Genomic DNA, 27,281 nt, shown 5'->3' with positions numbered 1-27,281 from the left:
TATAAATTCGATCACGAGTGGATCCAGTAAACCTCAAATCCTACATTTGCTTGAATCAAGAGTGTAGGATTTCAAGTTTGAGCATAAACCAGGAGATTATGGTTGAAAATCCTCCATATGTCTGCCAGTGCAGCATTGTCAAGATGTACTTTTAATTGCGCATATCCTTTCCCCCCCGCTTTTAGGGTCACTTCATATTTTATCTAATGTGAGGATTTCAAGTTAGTTCGTCTCCAGCTACTATGATGTAATGGAGCATCGTATAAGTATGGCTGCAATTCCAGGAAGAATCCACTGTTCTGTTGAATGGAGCATTTATCTGATTACACTTTCACTGACCTGTTGCCAAGATTCTCCCTTCTGCATCCCTTTAGATATTAAAGAAAGCTCAAAGGATTTAGGACAATAATGAGAACCCCCTGCTCCATATGTCTGCCGTGTTAGACCTTCCAACGTTCTAATAAGATAGGAGTGGGTATCTTTCTGCTAACGTTTTTATATCTTTATATCTGTTGAAGTATGCCCTTTAGAGAAAAAACAACCTGATATAATATATATGGTACGGCACAAGTTTCCGTATAACTTGTTTAACTAGACTGTGGAATCCTCTAACATTTCATGTGGCAAAAGCAGAAGGGAAATACTAGTATTTGTGAAGTGTAACTGGTAAGTCTTTAATTTCCAGATTTTGGGTGAATCCGATGAATTCAATTTGTGAAGGAGAAACAGTCCTGCTTCTTACAAATTATTTTCAGATTTTTGAAGTTGCTTGCCATTATTTCAATTTGATGGCTGCTGTTCTTGATTTGGAAGTTGTTTGTTATTGTTATTATTATTAATTTTGTTTCATGAGATTGTTTAGGTAGCATACCGAGAGAACTTTGCATCAGTGTACTTTATTATTTTTCTTTAGTTGGATACCTCTCCTTCCTTTTATTTGCGTGAGATTGGATAATTATAGTCCATGAACTCGTCTGAGTTTGAAGAGGCTTCATTTTGACGATCTACAGCCTTCTCTATCTTTACATTTTTTAATAATTCCTCCTCCTCCTTTTAGAATTTGTTCCTTATTTTTTAGTTAGTCTTTTAATTTCTTCTGTTATGTATATATATATATATATATATATATAAAACCACAATCTTGCAGAAATTTATCCCAACGTAAATACTGCCCTAAGGATATTGTTAACAATTCCTGTTAGCATAACAAGTGCGGAAAGAAGTTTTTCCAAGCTTGAACTGATTAAAAATTATTCGAACAGCAATGACCAAGAAAGATTGGTTGGTCTAGCAACTATATCGATAGAGGCGGACATAGCTTGTAATTTAAATTTAGAAGAGCTTATAAACAGTTTTATTGTACGATATCCCTGTAAAGCAAACATTTAATTAATATTATTTATGTAATTGTTCTGGATTAATATTTCTCTTCTAACAAAAACACAATAGCAATTGGAGATTTTCTTATATTTTTGTCTTATAATCCATCAGAGGCAATATTTAATCGTTTGCTTCAGGGTGCGATCTAATCTGACAACGGCCCTAACTCCTGCTGTTCTGACACTTTTGTACTAATTTCTAGTTGATAATCTCAAGCAGTTTATGGAATTTTACCCAGTGTGATTTGTTTTAAAGCGCCCTCTTTGCTAGACTAAATTGGAAGCTCCAGAAACTCTTCTTTATTGGCCTCTGATGTGCATGCTGTCCTGTTCTACCGGTGCTGCAGCTCTTTCGGTGAGAGTTCTAAGGGAACAGGTAGTAATGTGCTGCTCCAAACTTCACATTTCTGGCAGAATTGGGACACTGACTGGCGATATGTCCAACGTCTACACAGCTCAAACATTGGATTTATAAAACCCACAAAAAAGAGCAATATAGCAAATACAAGTAGCTATAACCAACAAGAAAACGGTGATATTGCATCTGGATCAAATGAAATTGATAAGGGTGTGTCGTCTGACATCTCTAGAGGACAAACTAGGAAGAAGATAAAAATCTTCGTAAGTATGATATGAATTACTTGAAATGTGGATTTTCATGGACAGGAAATGAAGAGGAACCTATTCCCAATTTTGTTCTATTAAAAATAAATCATATTTTTTGTTTACATGAACATATAAATTCAAATAAAATAGACATTTACAATGAAATATACTTTATTTATTTATTATTTCATAAGGGGGTGCTTGGTAATGATGAAAATTTAAGAAGGGGTACGCGGATATCCGAAGTTTGAGAAACACTGGTCCATCATTTTTCAACTGAAAGAAAATAATCAACCTAAAATAAATAAAAAATTGGATTAACTAAATTATTATTATTATTATTATTATTATTATTATTATTATTATTATTATTATTATTATTATTATTATATCATACTTTTTATTTTATTTTATTTTTTCATATCATTCTCGCACACGAGAGACCTCAAGGCATACAGCATATAAATGCTGTGCGTGCGGGCTGGAGTCAAGCGTATAGTAATCTGCTGATATTCTTCTCAAATAACTGGAGATTGTAGTTCTCGTAGAATATACCCAGGAAGACTTCCGACTGAACGATGAATAGAAGTAACAAGTTCGGTAAATCAGCAGTTCAGTTGTAAAAGGATGTTGGACTGCTGTTGCTCGTGCTCCTGTAGGTTTCGCAGAAATGGGGGGAATAATGGATGCTAGTTCTGCTGAATAAAGCTAATCTAAATATCTGTAGAAGACACAATCAGTGTGGAAACTGACCGTCTTTGAGAGCGTCTGAAGACTCCCTGTAAGCGAGAGGTCATTAATCAACTGAACCGTTCTCTTCTGAAAGAATTTTAGACGGATTTGAGATTTATATGCAATAAATGAGCCGAAAGGATGGCCGCTTCTCTGAAGAAGAAGGAGTTGGAATCAGTCCAAGAATAGAGATCTGGTCTTCACTTTTCAGTTAAGCATTATCAAAGATAAGGGAATAACTAAGATTTTCTTTGCGAGGCAGCTGACATGGTGACCACCTTGTTATTGCTCCAATATATGATGGTGTGCAGATCAGGGCACTTATCATTGACGATGTTTAAACCTGAAATGTTTATGCACTGCAAGATTTGTTTATGCATAGAATGAGAGTGCTATCACCAGCATAAAAATTATTAATGGGGTTGGAGGTCAGTGAAATAGGTCGTTTATGTATATGAGGAAGTGGCTTGGTGTAATAACAGAATCCTAAAAAGCATCTGCATTAACAGGAAAATCTGAAGAGAGAACATCTTCCACCTTTGCACGTTGTGAACGACCTGAAAAAACGCAATCTTATAAATGCAGGAAGGCAGACCATAAATGATCGCTGAGAAACCCTCGATGCTAGATCCTATCAAATGCCTTGGAAATTTCAGGTTTAATGAGCACAGATTTCTCCAACCTTTCAATGGCTTATGTCCAAAGGTTGATGATATAGTGTATGAGATTTGCTGTGGATCTTGAGTGACAAAATCTCCAGTTGCTGATTAACTGACAGCTCTTCAGATGTAAAAGAAGTTGACTGTTGATAACTTTCTTCATTACTTTGGAAACCTTTTTATTATGTTGTCCAAGGTTTTTCTTATGCCTTTCTGCCAGAAAGCTACGGGGGGGGGTTTCAATGCAATATTCCAAGTAAATGAGATAATTTGTCTTCTTATCTAACTTTTGGGGAATGAGTGGGCAGTTCAATCTCCACTGGCAGCCAATCAGAGATAGCTGACCTAAGGCTATCACTAATTAAGCAGCACGCAGTGAAGAGAGAGAGAGACGGCTCAACAAGTGCGCCATCTCGTGGTCCCTAACCCTAACACAATATAACACAATATATTTATTGTCTGAAATAATGTGGGTTCTATGGTCGATTTTCTTGAGTTTACGGGACGAAAAACCCGAGTTTACGGGAGAAAAAATCCGCTTGCCGTGCCAGAGATCGACTAATTCTGGAACCAGTCGAAAAAAGGCTTAGAAAAATTTCTTCTAGTCGCGACTAGCTTTGAAACAAAGTCTTCCTTGATGCGGTCAAGCGCCGTGGGTGCAAATGTCACATCCACTGAGCTATATATGTTAAAGATTCCACGAAATTTTATAAACTTGGGTTTAATCCTTTTTTCCCCAAGTAAACAAACAAGCAAGCAAAGCAAATTTGAGCCTGAAGTATTTGCTTGTTTGCTTACTTTGGGAAAAAAGCATTAAAACCAAGTTTATAAAATTTCTTGGTATCTTTAACGTATAGTACACACAAGGTAAAAAACTTTCTCTCTCTCTCTCTCTCTCTCTATATATATTTTTTCTTTTGCTATAAACTCAGATGAAATAATTTTAAACTAAAACTAACTTAGTCCATGGGTGTTTATATCCATGGTTCGCTTCCTTATACCATTATAAGTTTAGATATATACCGATTAGAACTTTTTCTAGGCCTTTTTTCGTAGGCTTTCGAGTTATCCTTGGCATGGGCAGATAAGATATTTTCTGCTGGAAACTTGGGTGTTTAACCCTCGCATTAAAAAAGAAAAATAATAAATTTAAAAAATAATAATTAGTTAACGCATTTACACCAAAAATAAATAAAATAAAGTAATTAATAAAAAGAAAATAAATAAATTAATTAATATAAAATAAATAGTTTTTGGATAAAATAAAATAAAATAATTAATTCGTACAGATAACAATAGTATGATTTGTTAGGGTTTTGGTCTAAGATATTGCATTAATTGTTTGTCGTCCTGTGTATTTCTCTCACTCCAGAAAAGCCTTGGTTCAATGATGGCTTAGGCTTATTTTACTTGCCAAGAAATTATATTCGTGCTTTAATAGTTTATCCAAGCATCAATAAACAAAATTAGTATGTGAGTAGTGTACCTGTATGTATAGGCAGTCGACTTGACATCACTTGGTTCAGTATTCCATAAGCTATATTGAGGTCTCATCAGCAGAAGATAGACTTGACATCACTTGGTTCAGTATTCCATAAGCTATATTGAGGTCTCATCAGCAGAAGATAGACCCATGAAGAAACTAAGGTTAGATCAATGCAGAAGCCACTCTGGATCAGAATATTTATTCAAAGTTGACAAGTATTTTACTAATATAGTGATTGTCAGCTTACGCTTGGATAATGGATTAAATAAAACACATAATTTCTTGTCAAGTGGCTGTATCACATGCTTATATAGTGGTGGATATGACTATATTCACAACAATGACTCATACAAGTATACAAGGTAGCTCATGGTCTTGCAATCTTCACAGACAAACATACAGTAAAATGGGCAGTACTGAAGATTTCAGTGACTTTCGACGCGATATTTTCATAGGATGCTATCTTTGCAACAACTCACTTCAGAAAATTTCTATCCTGCTGCAGCTGCCACGATCAACTGCAAGTGTTGTTATTATGAAGTGGAAATGCCCACAGGCAACAACTGCACAATCGCGACCTGGTAGGTCACATAAAATCAGAGAGCAGTACTCTTTGCGATACTTCAAAGAGTTTGGAGCACGTGAAACGAAAAAATGTCCTATTCTCGGTTGAAACACTCACTACAAAATTCTGAAATGCCTCTACAAGCAAGAGGAAGCTAAAGAAAATGGGTTTCCATGGCTGTGTAGCCTTATACAAGTCTAAAATCAGAGCAATGCTAAGCATTGGATGGAGTGGCATAAAGCTCACCACCATCGGACTCTTGAATGTGTTTTGCAAATTATGAAGTTGGGTAAAGGAGGAGATGGTCTGGATTTGTTTTTCATGGTTCGGACTGACCCCAGTGATGGGGAATCCTAAAGTTGTGGCCTATAATGACATTCTACACAATTCTGTGCTTCCAACTATTTCGCAACTGTTTTGTGAAAGAACTTTCCGATGAGGTAATTGTTGTGTCCATAAAGTAATGAATGAGGGTGGTCTGAAAAGTTCTCGGCCTCGACCATAGATGGTAACACTATCGGCAAGTGTTTTTCTTGGTTGGTACATCTGTTATAAGCATCCGGGTGAAATTGCAACTCATTCTATCAAGTAGTTTGTTTTATACAGCTGTCTGAAGCAAAAGTGTTGTATCCCTTGAAATGTATAAAACTTAGTATAGTGCGGTTATAAAATTCTTTGTAAAAGAAGGTATAACCCCAAAAGAAATTCATTCGAAGTTCAAAGTTTATGGGCCCTCTTCTCCTTTGTTTTCAACAATTAAGAAATAGGCTGCCGAGTTTAAACGTGGCCGTACCAGCCTTGAAGATGATCCACATCCAAAAAGTGTAACAACACCAGAAATCATTGATCCAGTGCAGGATATGATATTGGATGACCGGTGAGTCAAAGTGCGTGAAATTGCTGAGACTATAGGCATTTCAAAAGAACGTGTAAGATATATTTTGCATGAAGAATTGCAAGTGAAAACACTTTGCGCGAGATTCGTGCCAGGCTTGCTCACAGCAGATCAAAAACGCACTTGTATGAAAATCTCTGAACAGTACTCGGAACGTTTTAACAAGAATAAAACTGATTTCGTGCGTCAATTTATTACTATGGATGAGATTTGGATTCACCATTACACACCATAATGCAAACAGCAGTCAAAACAGTGGACAGAAGCCGGTTGTTCAGTGCCAAAGAAGACAAAGTCGGTTCTATCAGCAGAAAAGGTCATGGCATCAGTGTTTTCGGATGCTAAAGCGCATTTTGTTTATTAATTATCTTGAAAAGGGCAAAACAATAACTGGGGAATATTATTCTGATCTTTTAACCAAACTATACGAAAAAATTCGTGTGAAAAGACCCTGTTTGCAGAAGGGAAAAAATCATCTTTCATCAGGACAATGCACCTGCCCACAAAGGTGTTTTGCAGTGGGAAAATTAATGGATTACACTATGAATTGTTGGAACATCCACCCTATTCCCCAGATTCGACTCCCTCTGACTTCTATCCTTTCCGAAAACTAAAACTCTTCCTCGCTGGTCAGCGTTTTTCTTCGAATCAAGAGGTGATTGCAACTGTAGAGGGATAGTAAGCAGATCTTACTGAGAACCACTACAGGGATGGGATAATGGTGCTGGAGCATCGCCGGAACAAATGTGTTATTTTTAAGGCAGATTATGCTGAAAAATAAAAGTAATTTTGAAATTATAAATTCGTTTTTTCGTTGTTAGGCCGAGAACTTTTCAGATCACCCTCGTATCAACACAATGATGACCTCATCCACAAAGTGAGAACTGTACAGGAATGATTTGAGATGATTGGTGTTGAAGAACTCTACTGGCCTATGTAGAGCCCTGTGTCATTCCCTTTGAGCACGCATCCGTGCAATCGGCATTGGAATGCCGATTGCAAGCCAAGTCAAACTGCCTGACATCAGACTGATGTCAGGATCTGGATCTTGATCATGATCCTGATCTGCTCAAAGAAAGGAAAGAAATTACTGCAGCAACATATTTTACTGTAAAGCCTTCCCAGAAGACTGAAGGCTATTATAGCAGCAAAAGGTGGACCAACTCCATATTAGTTTGAGAGTAGGTATGATGAAGTGTACGGTGAGGTGTATGATGTGTATGTGTGTGTATGTGAGGTGTATGGTGTATGAAGTGTATGATGAGGTAGTGCACTTTATAACCAAGAGAAACAATTATCTCTGATCTAGAGTATTTTCATAATATGGGGCATACTGTTTTACTGCTTGTATGTAGAAACTAAAATCAAGGCAATGCTAAGCATTAGCTGGAGTGGTCTAAAGCTCACCACCATTGATTTAGCCTAATATCCTTATAGCTCTAGCTCCCACCGATGGGACCTCCATAAAGGCAAAAACCAGTCTAGGAAGACAGATAAGAGCCTGTGTTCTCTATTAGTGATGGCTGAATTCAAAGTAGTTCTTATCTTCTTCAAAAACGTTAATCATGGATAAATCCGCCTATACTCTATGCAGAATAAAATGCATAAGGGGATTTATTTATTTATAAGCTAATTCACTTTTAACCAAAGAACTCATTTACAAGCTTTTAGCGCTGTGGAAATGACTTTTACCATAGCGCTAGGCAACCCAAAATAAGACGTTCATTGTTCGATTCTAGTCACTGAGCAGAGGAGCTTTTCTAACTCTTTCTTCATCAGGTTCCCGAGTTAGTCGATCACTGTCGGAAGCAAGGTGGTTTTTCTCGAAACTGAAAAAAATCAAGAAACCTGCAGAACTCATACAATTTCCTGCAATCATGTATTAGTCTAAAGTTAGAGAATACGAAATGACGGCTTTGTTGTCTGTCGTCTCTTCACCAGATACCGTTTAAAATAAGTGATAGTTTTGGACTTGTTATCTCTACTTGGCTAATGGTGGAGTTTGATTTCCCATCAGGCTCTAATAATTAGAATAAGACAGGGAGTAAAAGGCATTCGCATTTATTTTCTTTCTTTTCTTTTTTTTCCCGAAACTAATAACTAATTTTAGGACGATCGATTTCCTATCTGAATATACCACCAAAGCTGGACAACTCGACACTTTTGTTTCACACTCCTTATTCTTTTTTCAGTTGATTCTACCTTGGTTCTTATCTGCAACGATAGCATAAAATGAAGAGTTAAGATGCTAATGGCAATAATACTGTGTGCTCCCTTAGATAATCATTAATGATCAAGCGAAGTTTTTGTGAATTATGAACTTTAACTAGATTATTATTAATAATAATTTTGCTTATTCTGATTCTTTCACTACTAGAGGGCAGGGTGTTATAAATCTGTTGGCAAACTGTTACATTGGAACACGTGTATTTAAGTAATATTCTATGCTTGTCTTCTACGTGTAATGCCATCCCTATTTTATGTTTGCGATTATCGTAGTGTCGAAGTGTGTTATAATATCGTTATGAGTTAAATATATTTATTTCCTGAACTGGTGTGAGTAAGAATAAAAAATGATCCCGTGTTTGAAATTTAAAAAAAAAATATATATTTTTAAAATGTTTTTATAATGTCATTATGACATTATAAAATTGTCTGCCAAATATATTTTATTGAGGATGTCTATGAGAAAGAGAATGCAATTGCCCATACCTGGCTTGCAAAAAGTAATGCAGAAATTCGTTGTTGAAAGTTTTGATAGATGTGAACGACACTTTAGGGGTCTCACATTGTCGATTATGCCTTTTTAAGCTACTAAGGAGTCCGAAGACTCGCCGCGGGAGACCCAAACTATTCACACAATATCCATCATATACCTCTCCTTGAACTCATTGAAAGACTGGTATGATGTGGTCTAAATAATGCCTATAATTTATTACAATCAAGATTGACATAAATTCCTTTTTTCTGAACAATAAATCATGGTATTATAGCATCATATCTCAAGTTGCAGTATTGAAGTAATAGTTTAACTTGACCCCCCCCCCCCAGTACATTCTTCTAGAAATGTAGATTCCTGTTTTCTCTTTAGATCTGTACATCTTTTGACCATTTTCACTGGGGCCTATGAAGGCTCTCTTTCTTACACAGCAAGTTAGCTGTTGATTTTAAGGTTATGTGACCAGATGTACAGCATTATGCCATATTGTATAACATTTACCGGTCCTGTACAGCAAAATGTACAGCATTTGAAATATTTTATTCACCTTAACAGAAAGAGTAAACTACAAACATACATTAGTTGTTTATTCTGAGGAACTTTTTCATGTAAAATTATTTTTTGATTATATGCCAAACTTAAGTTCGACAAAATTATCGTCAATCAATGTAATCTAAATTTATATAATACCAACGTTTTTGTTTTTACTACTATAATTTACATAGTGTATGTTTAATGTATGTAATTTGTATTCTGTTTGGTAAAATTATCTATTTTTACTGTGTTCACAACTATCTGTAACAAATTGTGACTGGGATAATGCCATAATAAATATTATTATTATTACCATAAAACAAAGTTTAGATATGATATCTGTTGCTTTTAAATTTCATTCATAAAATAAACAATTACACATGACAGCAAAAGCTGTATTCCCCCCCCCCCTTCCTTTTTTTTAATAATAAAGGTACTTTAAGTTATTGTTAGTTTGAGGGCTTTCAGTACTTCACTCATGTCGATACAAAATTGATTGTGGAGCAAAGGAAACCACAAAATGATATATTGACCATGGTTATAGTAATGGTAATTTAAAAAATGATATTTTGTTGTATGTTTCAAAATCAAAGTTTTACCTGCAGACATAATATTACAATCGTTTTTGATATCATAGATTCCAGGTATTCGCAGAAGTGATACTTTGCTATATCATTTTTTAATGTTTAAAAATTGGAAAGTTTATAATTATTTTAAAATATTTTTTATTTTTTAATAATCATGTTTAAACCATGTCAGTAAAAAGAAAACGAAGGGATTGCAAAATGACATATAATTTGAAAAAAGAGTATCCATTTATTAAAGAGTATGAACAGGAGGGATATGTTTCATGTACAATCTGTTTGGGAAAATTTTCTGTGACCTCTGGAGGAAAGCGCGATATCACAAGGCATTTAGCTTCTGATAAGCATAAGAAAGCTCTACAGGCAGCTTCTTCATCCGTAAAGATGACCAATTTTCTCCGTCAAACTGAATTTGGGATGAATTAGCGATTGCAGAGACTGTATTTTCTTTCCATACCATATATCACAATCAAACTTTTAGATCCATGGACTGTACATCCAAACTGATCTGCAAATTATTCGACAGCAAATTCACATGCACAAGGACAAAAACAGAAGCTATCATCAAGCATGTATTAGCACCACATGCATTGAAAGAACTTGGTAAGGAATTACAAAATATAAACTTTATATCTGTGTTTTCTGATGCATCAAACCATAATGATGTAAAACTTTTTCCTACTATCATTCGTTATTTTGATTCAAAAAGTGGTGTGAAGAATAAGAATATTGATTTTGTGTCCCAACCTGGGGAAACTGCAGAGCTTATCAGCAATTCTATCTTAACTGTTCTTGAAAAAAACAATTTATCTAAGAAGGTTGTTGCACATTGTGCTGATAATGCAAATACCAATTTTGGTGGTGTAGCTAGAAAGGGTATTAACAATTTCTTCGCTATACTGAACAGAAGTTTTGAGCAAAATATTATTGGAGTAGGTTGTGTAGCTCATATAGTTCACAATGTTATTCAAACTGCTGCTGAACTTTTACCACTAGACATAGTCTATTGTAACAAAAATTTATAGCCATTTTTACATTTACACTGTCAGAGTAGAATCTTTGAAAGAACTCTGTGAAGAAGCAGAAGTTGAATATCACAAAATACTAGGCTACAGTAAAACTAGATGTCTAGCTTTAATGCCTGTGATTGAGAGGATTCTGAAATTATATAGTCCATTGAAGTCATATTTCTTATCCCTTGATAAGTGTTCAAGTATAATTGAACTCTTTTTCAATGATAATACCTCTCAGTTGTGGTTAACATTTCTTCATAGTCCAGCATCAGTATTTGAGGCAGTAGTCAGAAACATTGAAGGAAATGATTGTACAATAACGGAAGTCTCAGAGAAACTCGATATGCTAAAAGAAAAATACAGAGAATGTCTCGAATCAAACTACGTTCCTATCGGCATAAGAAGAGATTTAAGAATTTTTGAAAAAGAGGGAAGCATAAAAAAAAAATTGTTTATTTCTCACGTTAAAACTTTTTACAGTAACTGTTTGGAATTTTTGGACATGTGGTCATCCCAGTTCCTTGAAATTAAGACATTTAAATAGGTGAATCTTAAAAGTAGGATATCATGGCATGATTTTGAGGCATCGTTGGAGTATATAGATTCTAATTTTGGAAAAAATCATATCATGGAATATATGAAAATAACCTTTTTGATGAAGTTTCTTGTTTAAAGAAGTATATAATTGATTCAAAAATTGAAGAATGGAAGGAGAAAAAAACTCCTATAGGAGATAGATGGGTTGAGATATTTGCTTTTTTGAGAAACAAAAAAGTGTCTTATGGTAATATAAAAAAAAACAGTGGAATTTGTCCTTTGCTTACCTGTGACAAATGCTGTTACAGAAAGAGTATTTTCATTTGTGAATAAATTATGGACTGCAGAGAAAACACAATTAAAATTTGAGACAATAAAGGCCATTCTTATTGTGAAATATAATATGGTTGATTCCTGTGAAGATTTTATGAGTGAAATATCAGATGATGATGAATTATTGAAAAGAATTCATTCTTCCGAAAAATGTTTAAATTGTTCATTTGGAGAGTTTTAATAGATATTTATTCTATAAGATAAATAAGTTTTGTGTGGTATTTACTTTTGCATATATTATTAAGAATTTAAATAAAAGTTGCTTTTAATAAACATCTATTCATTGTACAAATAAAATAAGTTTTTTTGGAATATTTACTTTGTATCCATTATTGAGAATTTAAATAAAAATTTCTTGATAGTTTAGCAGTAACAATATTATTAATTAGTAATAATAAGAATAAAAGCAGAATATTTTATTGAAAAGGTATGATTATGTTTCTGTTGGGATAAGAAGAAATACAGCAATTTTAGAATATACGCCTAGAGGGAAGGCAAACCTGCAAAGCAGGAAACAAAAGCTATGCAACCAGTGGAACGTGTCCAGCATTGGTCCTTGGATAATCTGGTCACTATATTTTAAGGTATTCAGAATGTGCTTGCTACATCCTTGTGTATTTGTTATGTTGTATTGATCTACAGCATTGAAACAGCATGCTCAGACCTGACTAACTAACCTAATGATAATTAAATCTGCAGCAATTCTTGATTCTGTGCCTGTATTTTTGATATTAAGTCTCCTGCAGGAAATTGCATCTTCATAGATATCTATGACACTACTGAAGTTGAATTCTCAACCACAGAGCATGCCATAAGTCAGTACATGAATAAAGAAAAGTTGTGTGATCTGTATTATTATATAGCTCATAGATATGTAGTCATGGGAGATTGCTACACTGCACTGCACAATCCTTCCACCCATCACCACTGTACTTTATGTATTAATTGATGCATTCTTTGGTTTTGCAAGGGTGGGGTCGGGGAGGAAGGTTTCCTGGAAGGGATTCATCTCTGTAGGAGACGAGCTAAGTTACATTCATTTGAAAAAGCCCTTATGAAGGTTATTATATTTTGAAGTCCCTTATATAATAAAATTGCAATTAAACATTAATTTAAGACACTTAATGAGGTACTTGACTGAAATAAATACTGGTAACAAATAAGTTATACAGTTATTTATATACGTGATTATTCAGATTCCAAGAAAGGAGTTTCTGTGAGATTTTATGGAACATGCAGGAATAGTAAAATGCAAAGATGTTTTTATATTTTTTTAAACAAGAAGTGGAGATGCATTTAGAAAAAAAATTCAGCTAGAAAAAACTCAAACAAATTTCATCCTTTCTAGTTGCATTTTTTCTAAATGCTTATTCATATCTCCTTATAAAAAATGTGCATATATATTTATGCATATATTTTATTTATTTTCTAAATACCTATCCCTATTCCCTTATAAAAAAATATCTGTGCGTATTCTTATTATTATTCCTTCTGTCCTCTTTTACCTTGCGGTGTTGAGGATTTTTTCTACATTTAACCCCTACTGTATCGAGGATAAGGTGGTTAGTCCTATGCCTCCCTACACACACACACACACACACACACACACACACACACACACACACACACACACACACACACACACACACACAGTTCATGTTCATAGAAACTGCATCACCTTATATAAATGTAGGTTTTAGTAATTAAATGGGCATTTTCATTGGTTTATCATTAAATATTTCATTGTATTGCATCATCTATCATTCCCAGGGTGACAGAGATTCAGTTTACTACTACATAGTCCAATATGAAGTAAAATATTGGTTTTTAAGTTTTGCAGGGCATTATCGTTATGCAATTATCGTTTTCAGTGTAGCTAAAAATGTACGGGAAGAGCATATAATGAATGCAAAATGGAGCATTGACCATCACTAAGAGGATTAGTTGATGTTGCTTTATTCCTATTAGGATAAGAAAATAAGTAAAATATCTCTGTCTTAAAAGGATGATACTCAGGTAGATTTCACAGTGTTTTGATTTATGATTTATTTTCTTTGCTTTTGTATAAAGAAGGGCTAGTCACCTTATCCTTGGGACAGGTACAACTTAGAAGGGCTTAAGATAGCTCTGTAACAGATCAGTAGGCTTAACACATAGGAAGGGAGAAGAAGAGGAGTAATAGTTGCTGCTATTGTGTCAGAATAATTTTTTTTATGCTATAAGTAGACAGCAAGAGTTAGTCTTCACATGTTTGTGCTGAGATTGTCATGGCTAGTTACATGCAGTTAACACCTCGCAGAAAAAATGTGATTCAAGCTTTGAATAGAGAAGGTTATTCCTCTTGTGAAATAGCTGCTGTCGAAAGTGAAGGAAAGTAAGAAGGGGACAGGAAGAAAGCCACTGTCTACACCAGTGGTTCTTAACTGGTGTTCCGCGAGAAGTTCTGGAATTTGTCATTTTTAAATTAATTTGTCAGCACAAATTAATTTAATGATGGTTTAATTGATGATAATTAATTATTAATCAAGAATTAATTATCAGTTATTGATTAATAATAAAAAATCAGCTAAATTACCAATTAATTAATTTATACATTACAAAATAACCAAGGTGTTCCGTGAAAATTTCAAGATTTGTGAAGTGTTCTGTAGTCGAAAAAAGTTTGAGAAACACTGGTCTACACCATGGCAAGATTGAGTTCTAAAACGGTTTTTCCTCAAAAATCGGCATGCATCATCTGGAGAACTTATATGGGACTGGGAAGAACAAACAGGAGTTAGGACAAGCTCTGTAACTGTCAGGAGAAGACTAATTTGGTAGGGTTTCATTTTAGAACACCTGCCCTAAAAAGAAATCCTTGTTAACCAAAAAAAAAAAAAAAAGAAAAGAAAAAGAGATCGATTCAGTTAAATTGGTGCAAAGAGCATGCCAAATGGACCACTGATCAGTGGAAAAGAGTAATTTTTTCTGACAAGAGAAAGCTTACCTGCAGGGTGTTGACAGACAGACAGTTCTAAGACAATCAGAGAAAAAATTCAACCCTGGCTGTCTGGTCTTTAACCAAAAAAAAAAAAAAGATCAATTCAGTTAAATTGGTGCAAAGAGCATGCCAAATGGACCACTGATCAGTGGAAAAGAGTAATTTTTTTCTGATGAGAGAAGGCACCTGCAGGGCATTGACAGCAGACAGACAGTTCTAAGACAGTCAGAGGAAAAATTCAACCCTGGCTGACTGGTCTCAACAGTCAAATTTTTAGCTGGTCAGATGATCTGGAGCTGCATGTCTTATCATGGTGTTGGTCACTTGCATTTCACAAAAGGTTCAGTGAATGCACAGGTGTACCAGAATATTTTAGAATTGCTGCTTACTCTCGGAGACCACTTTACTGTAACAAACTGCCTCTTTCAGGATGACTCGGCCCTTTGTCATAAGGCAAAAAATAAGTAATGTCATTATAACCGTAAAATTTGCCATACTAAATTAAGTTTAGTACTTAAAAAAAGCTTCAATTTTAATTGCAGGTTAATAAGTGGCTCAATTAACAAGTTAATAAGTGGCTCTGATTCAGTGATTACGATGGCCAGGAAACAGCCAGATCTCAACCCCATTGAGAATTTGTGGTAGTACCAAATGGAGAGTGAAATATACAAGAGACCAAAAACATTGGGAGCTCCAAGAAGTGGCATAAGGGTATGGAATCATGAATTGACAGTTGCATCCATCAAGAAATTGATTTTGTCAATGTCCAGCTGATGCCAAGCTGTAATAAAAGCAAGGGACCCACAAAGCACTAAACAGCAAAAAGTGAATTTTTAGTTTTAAATGTTAGTAAAACTGTCTAGTTGAATTAACTTTTGATACTGGTATTTGTTTTTCCGGTGAAAATATCACTGTCCACTGCATTTTGAAATATTTACATATTTGTCAAGTTTGTTGTCATTTCCTAATTATGTCACATCTTGTACTTAAAAAAGCCAAATATTAATAAAAATTAAGCTGCTGTATTATCTTCTTCATTATTTGTGACAATTATTGTGTTGTTATCCCTTTTCAGATAGGCATTCAAATTTAATTACCAAAAAAAAATGGCTACAGCAGGTGATGTGGTTTCTGTCAACATGAGTGTGTGTTCACACACACACACACACACACACTTTAAGAATATTATGGATATCTGTCATTTTTTTTTTTTTGTCATGAATCCTTGATGTTATATGATATTATCTACCTTTTTTTTTCTCATTGCAAAATTTGTTATATTCAAATTAATTTTAGGCAGTTTCAAAGAATCAGTTATAAACTGCCTTTTGGTGGTTTTTGTTTTAGTTATTAACTCTGCATACAACTGGTAGGTTTTCAAAACTTGTAACATGTGGAATCTGTTAATGTGATCTTGAAGAGCTGGAGATTTTTGATCATTGGGTAGAAAGGTATAGGGAAAGCCTTTCTAGATAAATGAAAAGGAAGAATTTTGGTTCAAGAAGTTTGAGGCTGATCAGTGGTGGCTACTTTTGTTTTTATGTTTAGAGGAAAGTTTGGAGCTGTACCCATAAGAATACTTAATAGAAAAGATGGGATGCAAGAATCGGGACTATGTGAAATGATCCCAGGGAGTCTGAAGGATGGGTCATATATTAAGTGGATTGCCATAACTGCTTTTGTTAAAGGAAAGATCATGTTTTAGTAACCTATCCTTTTATAATAGCCACAGCAGAGTTGGATATTGCTAGAAACAGTAGGTAGACTTAGTATATTGGATGAGAGAGAGAGCATGCTGTAGTTATTGGAATCGATCTTATATTGTTGAAAGTTTTTTTTGCTTGGTAATACTGCAAATTAAAGATACCAAGAAATTATATTCTTGGTTTTAATCCTTTATCCAAGTGTAAACAACGTTTGCATGTGAAGTAGAGGCTAATGACTTCACATCAGTTGCCTTAGTTCCCATAATGTATAGCATTATGGGAACTAAGGAAGGGCCACTATCTAGACTGGTTAAGTTAGTAATGCAGAAGTCATATTTTCACGCCTTATTATTAAATTACTTTGGATTAGAGAAAGATGTTGGAAGTGTGACACCTTTTAGCAACTAGTATAGGAAAATGACTTCTGTAATACTTCAACCTTGGTATTACCTCTGGGTCTGGCTCCCACTGAAGAGACCTAAATAAAGGTCGAAACCAGTCTGGGTAGTGACCCTTCCCATTATGCATAGCATTATACATCTCCACAAGGAGATGTGCTTTACATTATGGGATACTAAGGCAAATGATGTGAAGTCAGTCTACCTTTGCCACGAGTTGCCCCAGTCCTGAAGATACTTCAGGTGCAAACTTTGTTAGCTTACACTTGAATAAAGGATTAAACTAAATATATAATTTAATGTTTGAACATGTTCACGTCGAGACGATAGTGACTCGCGCCTCGCAGTTAACAGCACCCTCTGCAACAGCCATTATACTGCAGATGCAAGAAAAACAAGTAGTTTTATTGTATCCCTCAATAAGGTACACGAAACTTTTGCAGTCTGTGTAATATCACCTGTATTTCTGAACAAACAGTGCAATTACTGACAGCTGGAATAAAAACGGCACTAACTAATGAATTACATGTCTCACAGAAACTATGCTGTATAGACTCGAGCAAAACCATATGTTGCATTAGAAACACAGTATCTAACTAAAAACTATTTTCCAATTTTTCAATTACATGAAATAAGAGTTTGTTTTATTGCATTTGAAATTCTCGATGTCATTATGGCAGATCACAAAGTCTAACTTCAAATAAAATTCTACCACAAATTGAAACATGGCATATAATGCTTATGTGAGTTCGTCTGCAGCTCAAATAAGTAGCAATAAAATTCAACCAAGGGTTGAAACTTTGTGCGAGTTGAGCCTGCTGGTAATGAGAAGTTCCATCGGAACGACAAACGACACCCCTTCGTGAATGTGTTAAAACTAAGAAATATATAGTGAATGTTGTTAGGACAGTTTCAGATGTTATAGAATTCGGTTGAAGAGAATTAGTATTTCAACACAACAATAGTTGGTTACCTTTGGGTCGAGTGATCTTTTGTTAATACTGCACCAATCATATGCACGTCTTCATAGCTGCTCTTTCATGTAAAACAAAATTTAACTTGTACATATTGTAACAATAAAAAAAAAGCTAATAATTTATAAGCTTATAAAAAAGGATATCACTTGTAAACCGTTGATGTGTCAGTAAAATTCTCAGATGTGCCACAGGTTCGCCATCTATGCTATAGGTTGTGAGCCCTTTACCACTGGCATTCACATTAAATAGATTTTATACATTATGAAAAATTATGGAGAGAACTACCGTGTTAGAGCAAAACTTTAGTTTAATATAAACCAAAATGAATAGTTGACGTTTCGACCTTCATATCAAGGTCGTCATCCGAAGCATACAGATATATACAAAGAAACAAGCTTCACTACAATCTACATGGTTTGTTAAAGTTACTGACCAACTGTTACAACAATTATTGGCCTGACCTCTGATGAGAAAAAAAAAAAAAAACCTTTATTACATCAAAGTTAGAGTCCTATTATTATCTATTCGGTTACAAAATTAAATTGGGCTGAAAATTGCTTAAAGTCCTAAAGTATGCTGGAAACTAAGTAGGCTGAATATGTGCCAATTTTTATGCTACCATTATTGTTGAGATTAGGGTGGTTAATCGGAATTTCACAGGCTTCTTTAAATTTTCATTCATACAGGTTTTTGTATGTAAAGAGTATTTACTTTTCCAATCAGTTTGGTGTAGGGTGTTGAAAGCGTGATCTGAGAGGTCTGCTTCACCAAAATTGTTATATTAATGTTTTTTTGTGTTTTTTTTTACATATAGGGATGGTACATCCAGTTTCACCAATATAAGGTAAGTTACAGGTGCAGTAGATGCAATAAACTCCAGGATGTGCCAATGGGAGGAGAGGATCCTTAGAGGAGTTGAATATTTTTTTTAATTTTATAGGTGGTTTAAGTGGCATTAAGATTATAATGGTCTAGGATTCTATTGATTTTTTCTGATAACCCTTTAATGTATGGGATGGCTATGGTTTTACTGTAATCTATATTCTTTTTTACTATATTCAGGACTTAATGTGTAGCAATTTTATTTTCCTCTTGCATGTCAAAATTTAGATTTGTAATTATAATGATTTCTGTTTATACTCTTATTTAGATATAAAGTGAAATCTATGGGGAAATATGAAAGGCAATGGTTATTACCTCCTACTGTACCTTACTTGCCTTTTTTTTTCTGCCTTCGGTAAAACTGAAGATGATAAAAAGCAGGGAGCACTAACGGTTATTCAAAGTGAGAATGAAGAAACAGATGTAGTAAATGAAAGTGATACTGATGAAGAAAGTGGAGATGTTTTTCAACCAACAGAAGAATGGCAACAAATAAAACCAGGTATGATGTCAGTTAATTTTTATTTTATTAAAAAATGTTTCATTTGAGATCTTATGTTTTATCATGTTGTTTAAAGTGAAAAAAAAGACTCATAATGGGAGGTCATATCATCACCATCAAACCATGCTTTAAACTTGCTGTTTCTGCACATTCTTAAACAATGTACTCCACTTACCTACCACTGCCCAAGCAGTAAATCTCTCTCTTTTTTGTGCACACCTCTATACAACTTTCAGGACCTCAGGTTTTTTTCTTCTTTTCATCTAATTAAAAAAAAAAAAAAAAAAAAAATCTTTTCTGCATTATTTTAGTACAAACCTCTTGCCTAAGTATGACACAATCATATCATCTCTCCTTTTCCTATCATCCTATTAGATGATATTCCCTCAATATGTCTTCACACCCAGCATTCCAGAAATAATGCTGCTCTAATTGTTCTCCTTGGGGGAGAAATCTTCACATAGCTGTCCAAATGAAGCTCAGTAAAGGTCTTGTATAGTGGAACTGTAATCTCTTTATTAGTATCTTGATGCTCTCATTATTGCAGTAATCTTTTGTGGTGTTCTTGCAGTAAGTCCTTTAGATTTCAGGTCATGCACCATCACTGACAGGTTCCTTACTTTCTCCCTTCTTTTTAATATATTCCCACCAATTGAATGCGTAGCATCCCATCTTTGCTTTCCAAATCTCAGAATATTACATTTTGCAATACTGTATGCAAATCCACTTCTGTCCACATGGTCTGTTCAAATCCCAAGAAAGTTAATGTTAGTTTTGGCCCTTTGTAGCTCAAGTTTTGTGTTATCTGCAAAAATTGACACATCCCCCTATGATGCAATATTATTTGGTAGTGATAGGGTAGCCTCGAGATATAAAATTAGTCAGAATGATCCTTTATGTGAATGGACATGTGTAGATCTTTCTGCATAGGGGAGAAGGAGTGTTTCCACCCTATGTACTCTTTGGTATGTAATGGTGGTCCAATCTCATGCTGATACTTCTGCAGATGTTTCAGACTGTATGTAGCACATACAGTTTGGTCTCCAGAGGTGTGTTTTGGTCAGTTGTGCAGCTACCTTTTTAATATAAGCAGTTGTGGATGATATCTTAAAAAATGAGTATCTATAGCAGTATATATACATGTTGCTTTAAATGACAACATGTATGGCAAGTAATGTTTGTATTAGTTGATCTTAGCTGATCACACACCTCTCCATATTTGATGTTGTTCCACCTATTTATGGATTGCTTTCTACCACCAGTTTATTGTGTGGCATAACAAACTTTTTTTCCCCCCTAATATATGCAGGTGAAATCTGCAAATGTCATTTGGTGTGACACATTGTGGAGCGACAAAAATTGCAAACTGACTTGTTCCTCTACTGGAAATAGAAACAGAACAGAAGCCATTTTTGGAATATATAAATGCATTGATGTATCACTACCTGCCATAAATGATCATCAAAAACACAAGTATTTTATTTGTCATCATCGTGTTGATACGAGGGTGGTCTGAAAAGTTCTTGGCCTAACAACAAAAAAAATGAATTTATAATTTCAAAATTATTTTTATTTTTCAACATAATCCCCCCTTAAGACTAATACATTTATTCCAGCAATGTTCCAGCACCATTATCCCATCCTTGTAGTGGTTCTCAGTAAGACCTGCAAAATACCCCTCTACAGTTGCAATCACTTCTTGATTCGAAGAAAAATGCTGACCAGTGAGGAAGAGTTTTAGTTTTGGGAAGAGATAGAAATAAGAGGCAGCCAAATCTGGGGAATAGGGTGGATGTTCCAACAACTCATAGTGCAGATCCTTTAATATTCCCATTGCCAAAACACCTTTGTGGGCAGGTGCATTGTCCTGATGAAAGATGATTTTTCTCCTTCTGCAAACCAGGTCTTTTCACATGAATTTTTTCGTCTAGTGGTTAAAAGATCAGAATAATATTCCCCAGTTATCGTTTTGCCCTTTACAAGTTAATAAATAAACAAAATGCGTTTTAGCATCCAAAAACACCAATGCCATGACCTTTCTAGTGATAGAACCGACTTTGTCTTCTTTGGCACTGAACAACTGTCTTCTGTCCACTGTTTTGACTCTTTAGGATTCTGGTGTGTAATGGTCAATCCAAGTCTCATCCATAGTAATAAATTGATGCACGAAATCAGTTTTATTCTTGTTAAAACGCTCCAAGCACTGTTCAGAGATTTTCATGCGAGTGCGTTTTTGATCTGCTGTGAGCAAGCCCAGCACCAATCTTGTGTAAAGTTTTTTTCACTTATATCCTACACGTTCTTTTGAAATGCCTATAGTCTTCGCAATTTCACGCACTTTGACTCACCGGTCATCTGATACCATATCGTGCACATGATCAATGATTTCTGGTGTTGTTACACGTTGTGGATGTGGATCATCTTCAAGGCTTTTACGGCCATGTTTAAACTCGGCAGCTCATTTCCTAATTGTTGAAAACGAAGAAGAGTGCCCAAACTTTTATGAATTTTGAATGAATTTCATTTGCCGTTAAACCTTTCACGAAGCATTTTATAACTGCACGATACTTAATTTTATCCATTTCAAGAGATACAGACAACACTTTTGATTCAGACAGCTGCGTAAAACAAACTACTTGATAGAATGACTTGCAATTTCAAACAGATACTTAAAGGTCAAAGCTGTATAACTGAGAGGAGACCTCCACATAGCCTTTAAAGGAATGTGGAGAACCGACCAGGGCTTCTGACCTAATGTCCAATCCTCACCTTCTCGTGGTGCACCCTGTTGGGTATCTAATTGGATACTGAACGAACGAGGATGGGCTGGCAATTTGGGATTAAGCCGACCAAATTGTATTCTTATTGGTTAAACCAAAATAAAAAATAATGGTACAACATGACAGAATTTCATGCCAGCTGGGGCGTCGCCCGGTTAAACAAGGCCCCCGTTGTTTTCGCCAGGGAACCAGGGCGAACAGCGAAAAGTCAGCTACTGGAACAAATCTGAAAACAAACCCCCAACTCAACATCACCAGAGTAAAAGATCGGTACTATCAACGTAAGAAGCCTGAATGGCAAAGAAATGAAGCTAGCTGAGGAATTAAATAAGTACCAGATCGACATAATAGGGGTGACTGAAACAAAAAAGACCAAAACTGGCGAGATCTTTCTGAGCAATAAATACAAAATGTTATATTCAGGCATTGACAATCAAGGAAAAGAAGGAGTAGCCATAGTATTCAACACAAAATGCGAGGCTAATCTTCTTGAATGGCAGTCAGTCTCAAGTAGAGTAATGTGGGCAAATATGAGAATGGGGAACTGGACAATGAGACTTATTTGTGCCTATGGTCCCACAGAAGGTTCTACTAAGGTAGAAGTGGAGGATTTTTTTGAGACTTTAGAAAAAGCAACTGACACAATGAAAAATGAAAAGTTGGTCCTTGTTGGGGATCTAAATAGCAGAGTAGGAAATGATTGTGAGACATACAAAAATATTTTGGGAAAATTTGGAGAAAAGAGCAAAGCTAATAGTAATGGTAAATAACTGTTGGATTTCTGCTCAGGACATGGACTAGTTATCACTAACACCATGTTCCAACATAAAAATGTGCACAAATTCACATGGAGAGAAGAGGCTAGGAATAAGAAGAGTCTCATTGACTATGTTATTGTTGATAGTGATGTTTTCTCCTTGGTGAAGGACACCAGAGTGTACAGAGAATTTGAAATTGGAAGTGATCACTATTTAGTCTTGAGCACGATAAAATTGAATTTAATATTGAAAAGAATAACATGTAAGAAAGTTTTAAAGCGAATAAAAGTTGAGCAGCTCTCAGATGTGAACTGTAGACTAAAATACACAAAGATTATTGAAGAAAAAATGAAAGAGTTTGAAAACAGGAACCAAACCTTGTAGGTTTAGTGGCAAGACCTGAAGAAAACACTGATTGATTCAGCTAGAGAGGCATGTGGTGAGGTTGTCTGCAAGGATAGAAAAATTATAACTCCATGGTGGACACAGGAAGTTAAAGAGGCAGTGAAGGAAAAGAAGAAAGCATATCAAAAGTTTCTGGCAAATAAGTCGGCTTTTGCTCTTAGAGAATAAAGAGACGAATGTAAGAAAGTGAAACACTGTAAAACTAGCTAAACAAAAGTCATGGGAGGACTTTGGCAAGAATATAGAAAATAAATATCAAGAAGGTGGCAAAATATTCTGGCGGTTGTTGAAGAAGCTTAAGAATGGAGGAAAGAGTGCTGTAATTAGAGGAATTAGAGATGATAAAAAGGAATTAGAGATGACATGAAAACGGGAGAAAAAGACATCCTTGAAGTATGGAGTAATTACTTTGAAAAACTGCTAAATGAAACAAGCAGTGATGACAGCACAGTGGTAAAAAACACTGCCCAGGCATGCAGCCAAGAATACATATCCATACTTGAAGTAGAAAAAGCCATCAAAGGCTTGAAATGTGGAAAGGCAGCAGGAGTAGATGATATTCGACCAGAAATGCTGAAGTATGGTGGTATAAGAGTCTTACAGTGGCTGCACTGCATAGTTCAGAAAGCCTGGACAGAGGGACGAATTCCCGATGATTGGAGTAGAGCTCTCATAGCACCCTTATATAAAAAGGGAAATAAAACTGCATGTGAGAATTACATAGGTATTTCTCTACTGAGTGTTCCTGGCAAGATCTATGCAAGTATACTTGAGAATCAGTTGAGAAGAATTGTTGAAGAAAAGCTTGGTGAAGAACAAGCTGGATTCAGGCCAAATAGAGGCTGTCAGGATCAGATCTTCACTTTACGACAAATAGTCGAGAAAGCATGGGAATATAACAAAGATCTGTATTTAAGTTTTGTCGATTTGGAAAAGGCATATGATAAGGTGCCAAGAGAGAAGCTATTCAATACGCTGCAGTTATATGGTGTCAATGGGGCATTATATCAAGCAATGCTTAGTCTTTATTTGAGTTGTAAGTCAGCAGTTAGAATTGAAGGAAGTACAGGAAGATGGTTTAATGTTAAATCTGGTGTGAGACAAGGATGTACATTATCCCCTCTGTTATTCATTATCTATATGGATCACATTATGAAGGAAAGTGGTATTAAACATGATATCAAAATTGGAGATGTTAATGTCAGCTCTTTGCTTTATGCAGATGATGTTATACTTCTAAATAAATCTGCTACAAGTCTGCAAGATTCTCTGACTAAATTGAATAGCTGTTGTAATAGATATGGTATGAAGGTCAGCAATAAAAAGACAAAGACAATGAAAATAGGCAGAATCATTGAAAATGTAAACTGTGTTGTGAATGGAGAACCTGTGGAACAAGTAAAACATTTCAGCTATTTAGGCACGATTTTTACTGAAGATTGTAAATTAAATATAGAAATAGACAACAGAATCAGCAAAGCTGATATGGTGGGAAGTCAATTGAATAAATTCATATGGAATAAGATAGAAATTAGTCAGAACACTAAATTAGCTGTATACAAGACAGTGTTCAAACCAGTTTTAACTTATGGATCTGAGAGCTGGGTCAGAAGTAAAACACTTGACCAAAGACTAGAGACCACAGATATGAGAGTCCTGAGAAAGATTATTGGCGTGAACAGATGGCATCAATGGCAGTATCATATTAAAAATGAGGATATTAGGAAAGAACTTGACATTGTCAGCATCCAGGAATGTGTTAGCAGAGCTAATCTCAGGTGGTATGGTCACTTAAACAGAATGGGCAAGGAAAGATTAGCAAAACAAGTGTTCTCTGCCAGGTTGGCAGCAAAACGACCCAGAGGAAGACCAAGATATAGGTGGATTGATACGGTACAAAGTGCTTTAGACGATAGAAATATAAGATCTGATAATGTTGGAGTCTTGACAAGTAACAGACTGATTTGGAGGAAAATTGTAGATAGGAAATTAATGATGTAATTTTTTTCATGTAATACTATCATATCCTGTACACCCCTTGAGGGTACATGTTAGGAATTTGATGATGATGCTTATGACAGAGGTACTAACTTCGAAAAAAACTTGCCAATAGTGTTGCCATCTATGGTTGAGGCTGAGACTTTTCAGACAACCCACGTATATTGAAACATTCATAATGTTACAATATACTAATTTTTTTTTAAAGAATGTTTGCACTTATCTGCTTTCTGTGAAATGTGTTAAGCTTTATTTTGAGCTACATTTTTTGGATCCCACCCACTGTTCAAAGTAGCTTTTAACTGGTTTCCTTCTCTGCTTTTTAATATAAAGCCGATAAGTTTCAGTGAATTGTTCTTTCTTATAGGTATTTCTTTTCAGTCCCAGAGGAAGACAAATCTCGATGGATTGATACAATTAAAGGTGCCTTTAGAAGACTGTGATTTATGAGATATCTTAGATATTGGAACCTAACAAATAACAGATTATTTTGAAGAAGATTCTTGATAAGCTAATAATAAAGCAAACTTATTTTGTTCTAACCCAGTATCTTCTAGTTCTTGAGATATCAAGAAATAATGTCTGAAATAGAATGAAGTGCAATATCTGAAGTTTGTTATTTCTTCTAATTAAGCCTACTCTCCTAGAAAATACTTCATTGTTTAGGGACAAGTTAGTTCTCATCAGTTATCGAATTATTGCTATTTGTTGAATGGTTTGATTTATTTGTTAGATATTTCCAAGATCTGATAAAATTGCGCTTAGTTCTGGTCTGGTAGATCTATAGATCTGAAACTTGTTTTTGAAATGTGTAGTCTGATGCACAAAACTTACTGTCAAACTTTATACCAATTGTAAATTTCTCAGAATAGTTATACTTGTCAGAACAAATTCTAGGACTTCATTTAATTAATTTCCCCTCTCCCATAATGAACGTAACCATGGTTTCAAGATATTGGGTATTTTTAATATATATATACAGGGTGTTCGGGATAAATTTGACATATTTATAATTAATTATATTTTTCCGTAAGTTACTTGTATTAACACACACTTCTCTTCATTTAAAAGTTTGGACCCTTCTTCATTCATATACAAGATGTCAGAAAGGATGGATAGCTGGAACCCACCTGAATCATGGAAGAGAATAACTTGTATCATGATGATTCGTGCCCGCCATCAAAATAAGGATATTACGACTGCTGCCCAATGCTCCCTGAATACAGTAAAAACAATCAGGCATGAACTAGAGACTTGCAATGGTGACTACGAGGATGTAGCAAGAAGAAAGATCCCTAGCAGACGATCTGATTGCGTTCGTACAGCAGAATTCCTCGCAAATCTGCAGGAACAGGTGTTGAAGAACCCTGGCATTGGAATTCGGGCTTTGTTCGTGGAGTTGCTAACTGTAGTCAAGCCCTGGATAACAAGGGTGGCCAATGGTAGGCCATATGTATGGCAGCAGGATTCGGCCCCTTGCCACACCTCTGGGAAAAGTCAAAAATGGTTGTCTGAAAATTTCTACGACTTCACCAGTCCAAATGTTTGGCCTCCAAACTCCCCAGACCTTAACCCCATGGATTATTTTGTATGGGGCGCAGTTGAAAAAGACACCAATCGCACTTCCAGTAATACAAAAGCCCAGTTAATGGATAAAATTAAAACAGTTTTTGCGGCCCTTCCCAGGGAGACTGTAGCATCAGCTTGTTCGAGGTTCCGAAGCAGAATTGAAGCTGTGATCGATGCTAATGGTGGTTATTTTGAGTAAATCTTGTTGATAGTATTGTAATTAACTCTGCCTGTAATGTTTTTTTGTCAATTCATTAAATTTAATAGATACAAAGAAGATTTTC

General features: G+C 35.2%; 1 protein-coding gene across 1 annotated transcript in view; it reads left to right on the top strand.

Moving 5' to 3' along the window:
• Nucleotides 1-8,902: 8,902 nt before the first annotated feature.
• The window catches only part of Sil1 (Sil1 nucleotide exchange factor), a 116,145-nt gene continuing 97,766 nt past the window's right edge, over nt 8,903-27,281 (top strand). Inside the window, exons 1-2 of the mRNA XM_090392971.1 lie at nt 8,903-9,224; nt 19,254-19,487. Of these exons, the coding sequence (XP_090249097.1) occupies nt 19,280-19,487 (208 nt within the window). The 5' untranslated portion in view covers nt 8,903-9,224; nt 19,254-19,279. The remainder of the gene's footprint in view (nt 9,225-19,253; nt 19,488-27,281) is intronic.

This window comes from Typopeltis vanoorti, chromosome 5 (genome assembly GCF_054136105.1).
Source record: "Typopeltis vanoorti isolate ZY-2024b chromosome 5, IOZ_Tvanoo_1.0, whole genome shotgun sequence".
In the NCBI taxonomy this organism is placed as follows: domain Eukaryota; kingdom Metazoa; phylum Arthropoda; class Arachnida; order Uropygi; family Thelyphonidae; genus Typopeltis; species Typopeltis vanoorti.
Note: the sequence above shows the minus strand (reverse complement) of the source record. Positions and strands in the feature narration are given on the sequence as shown.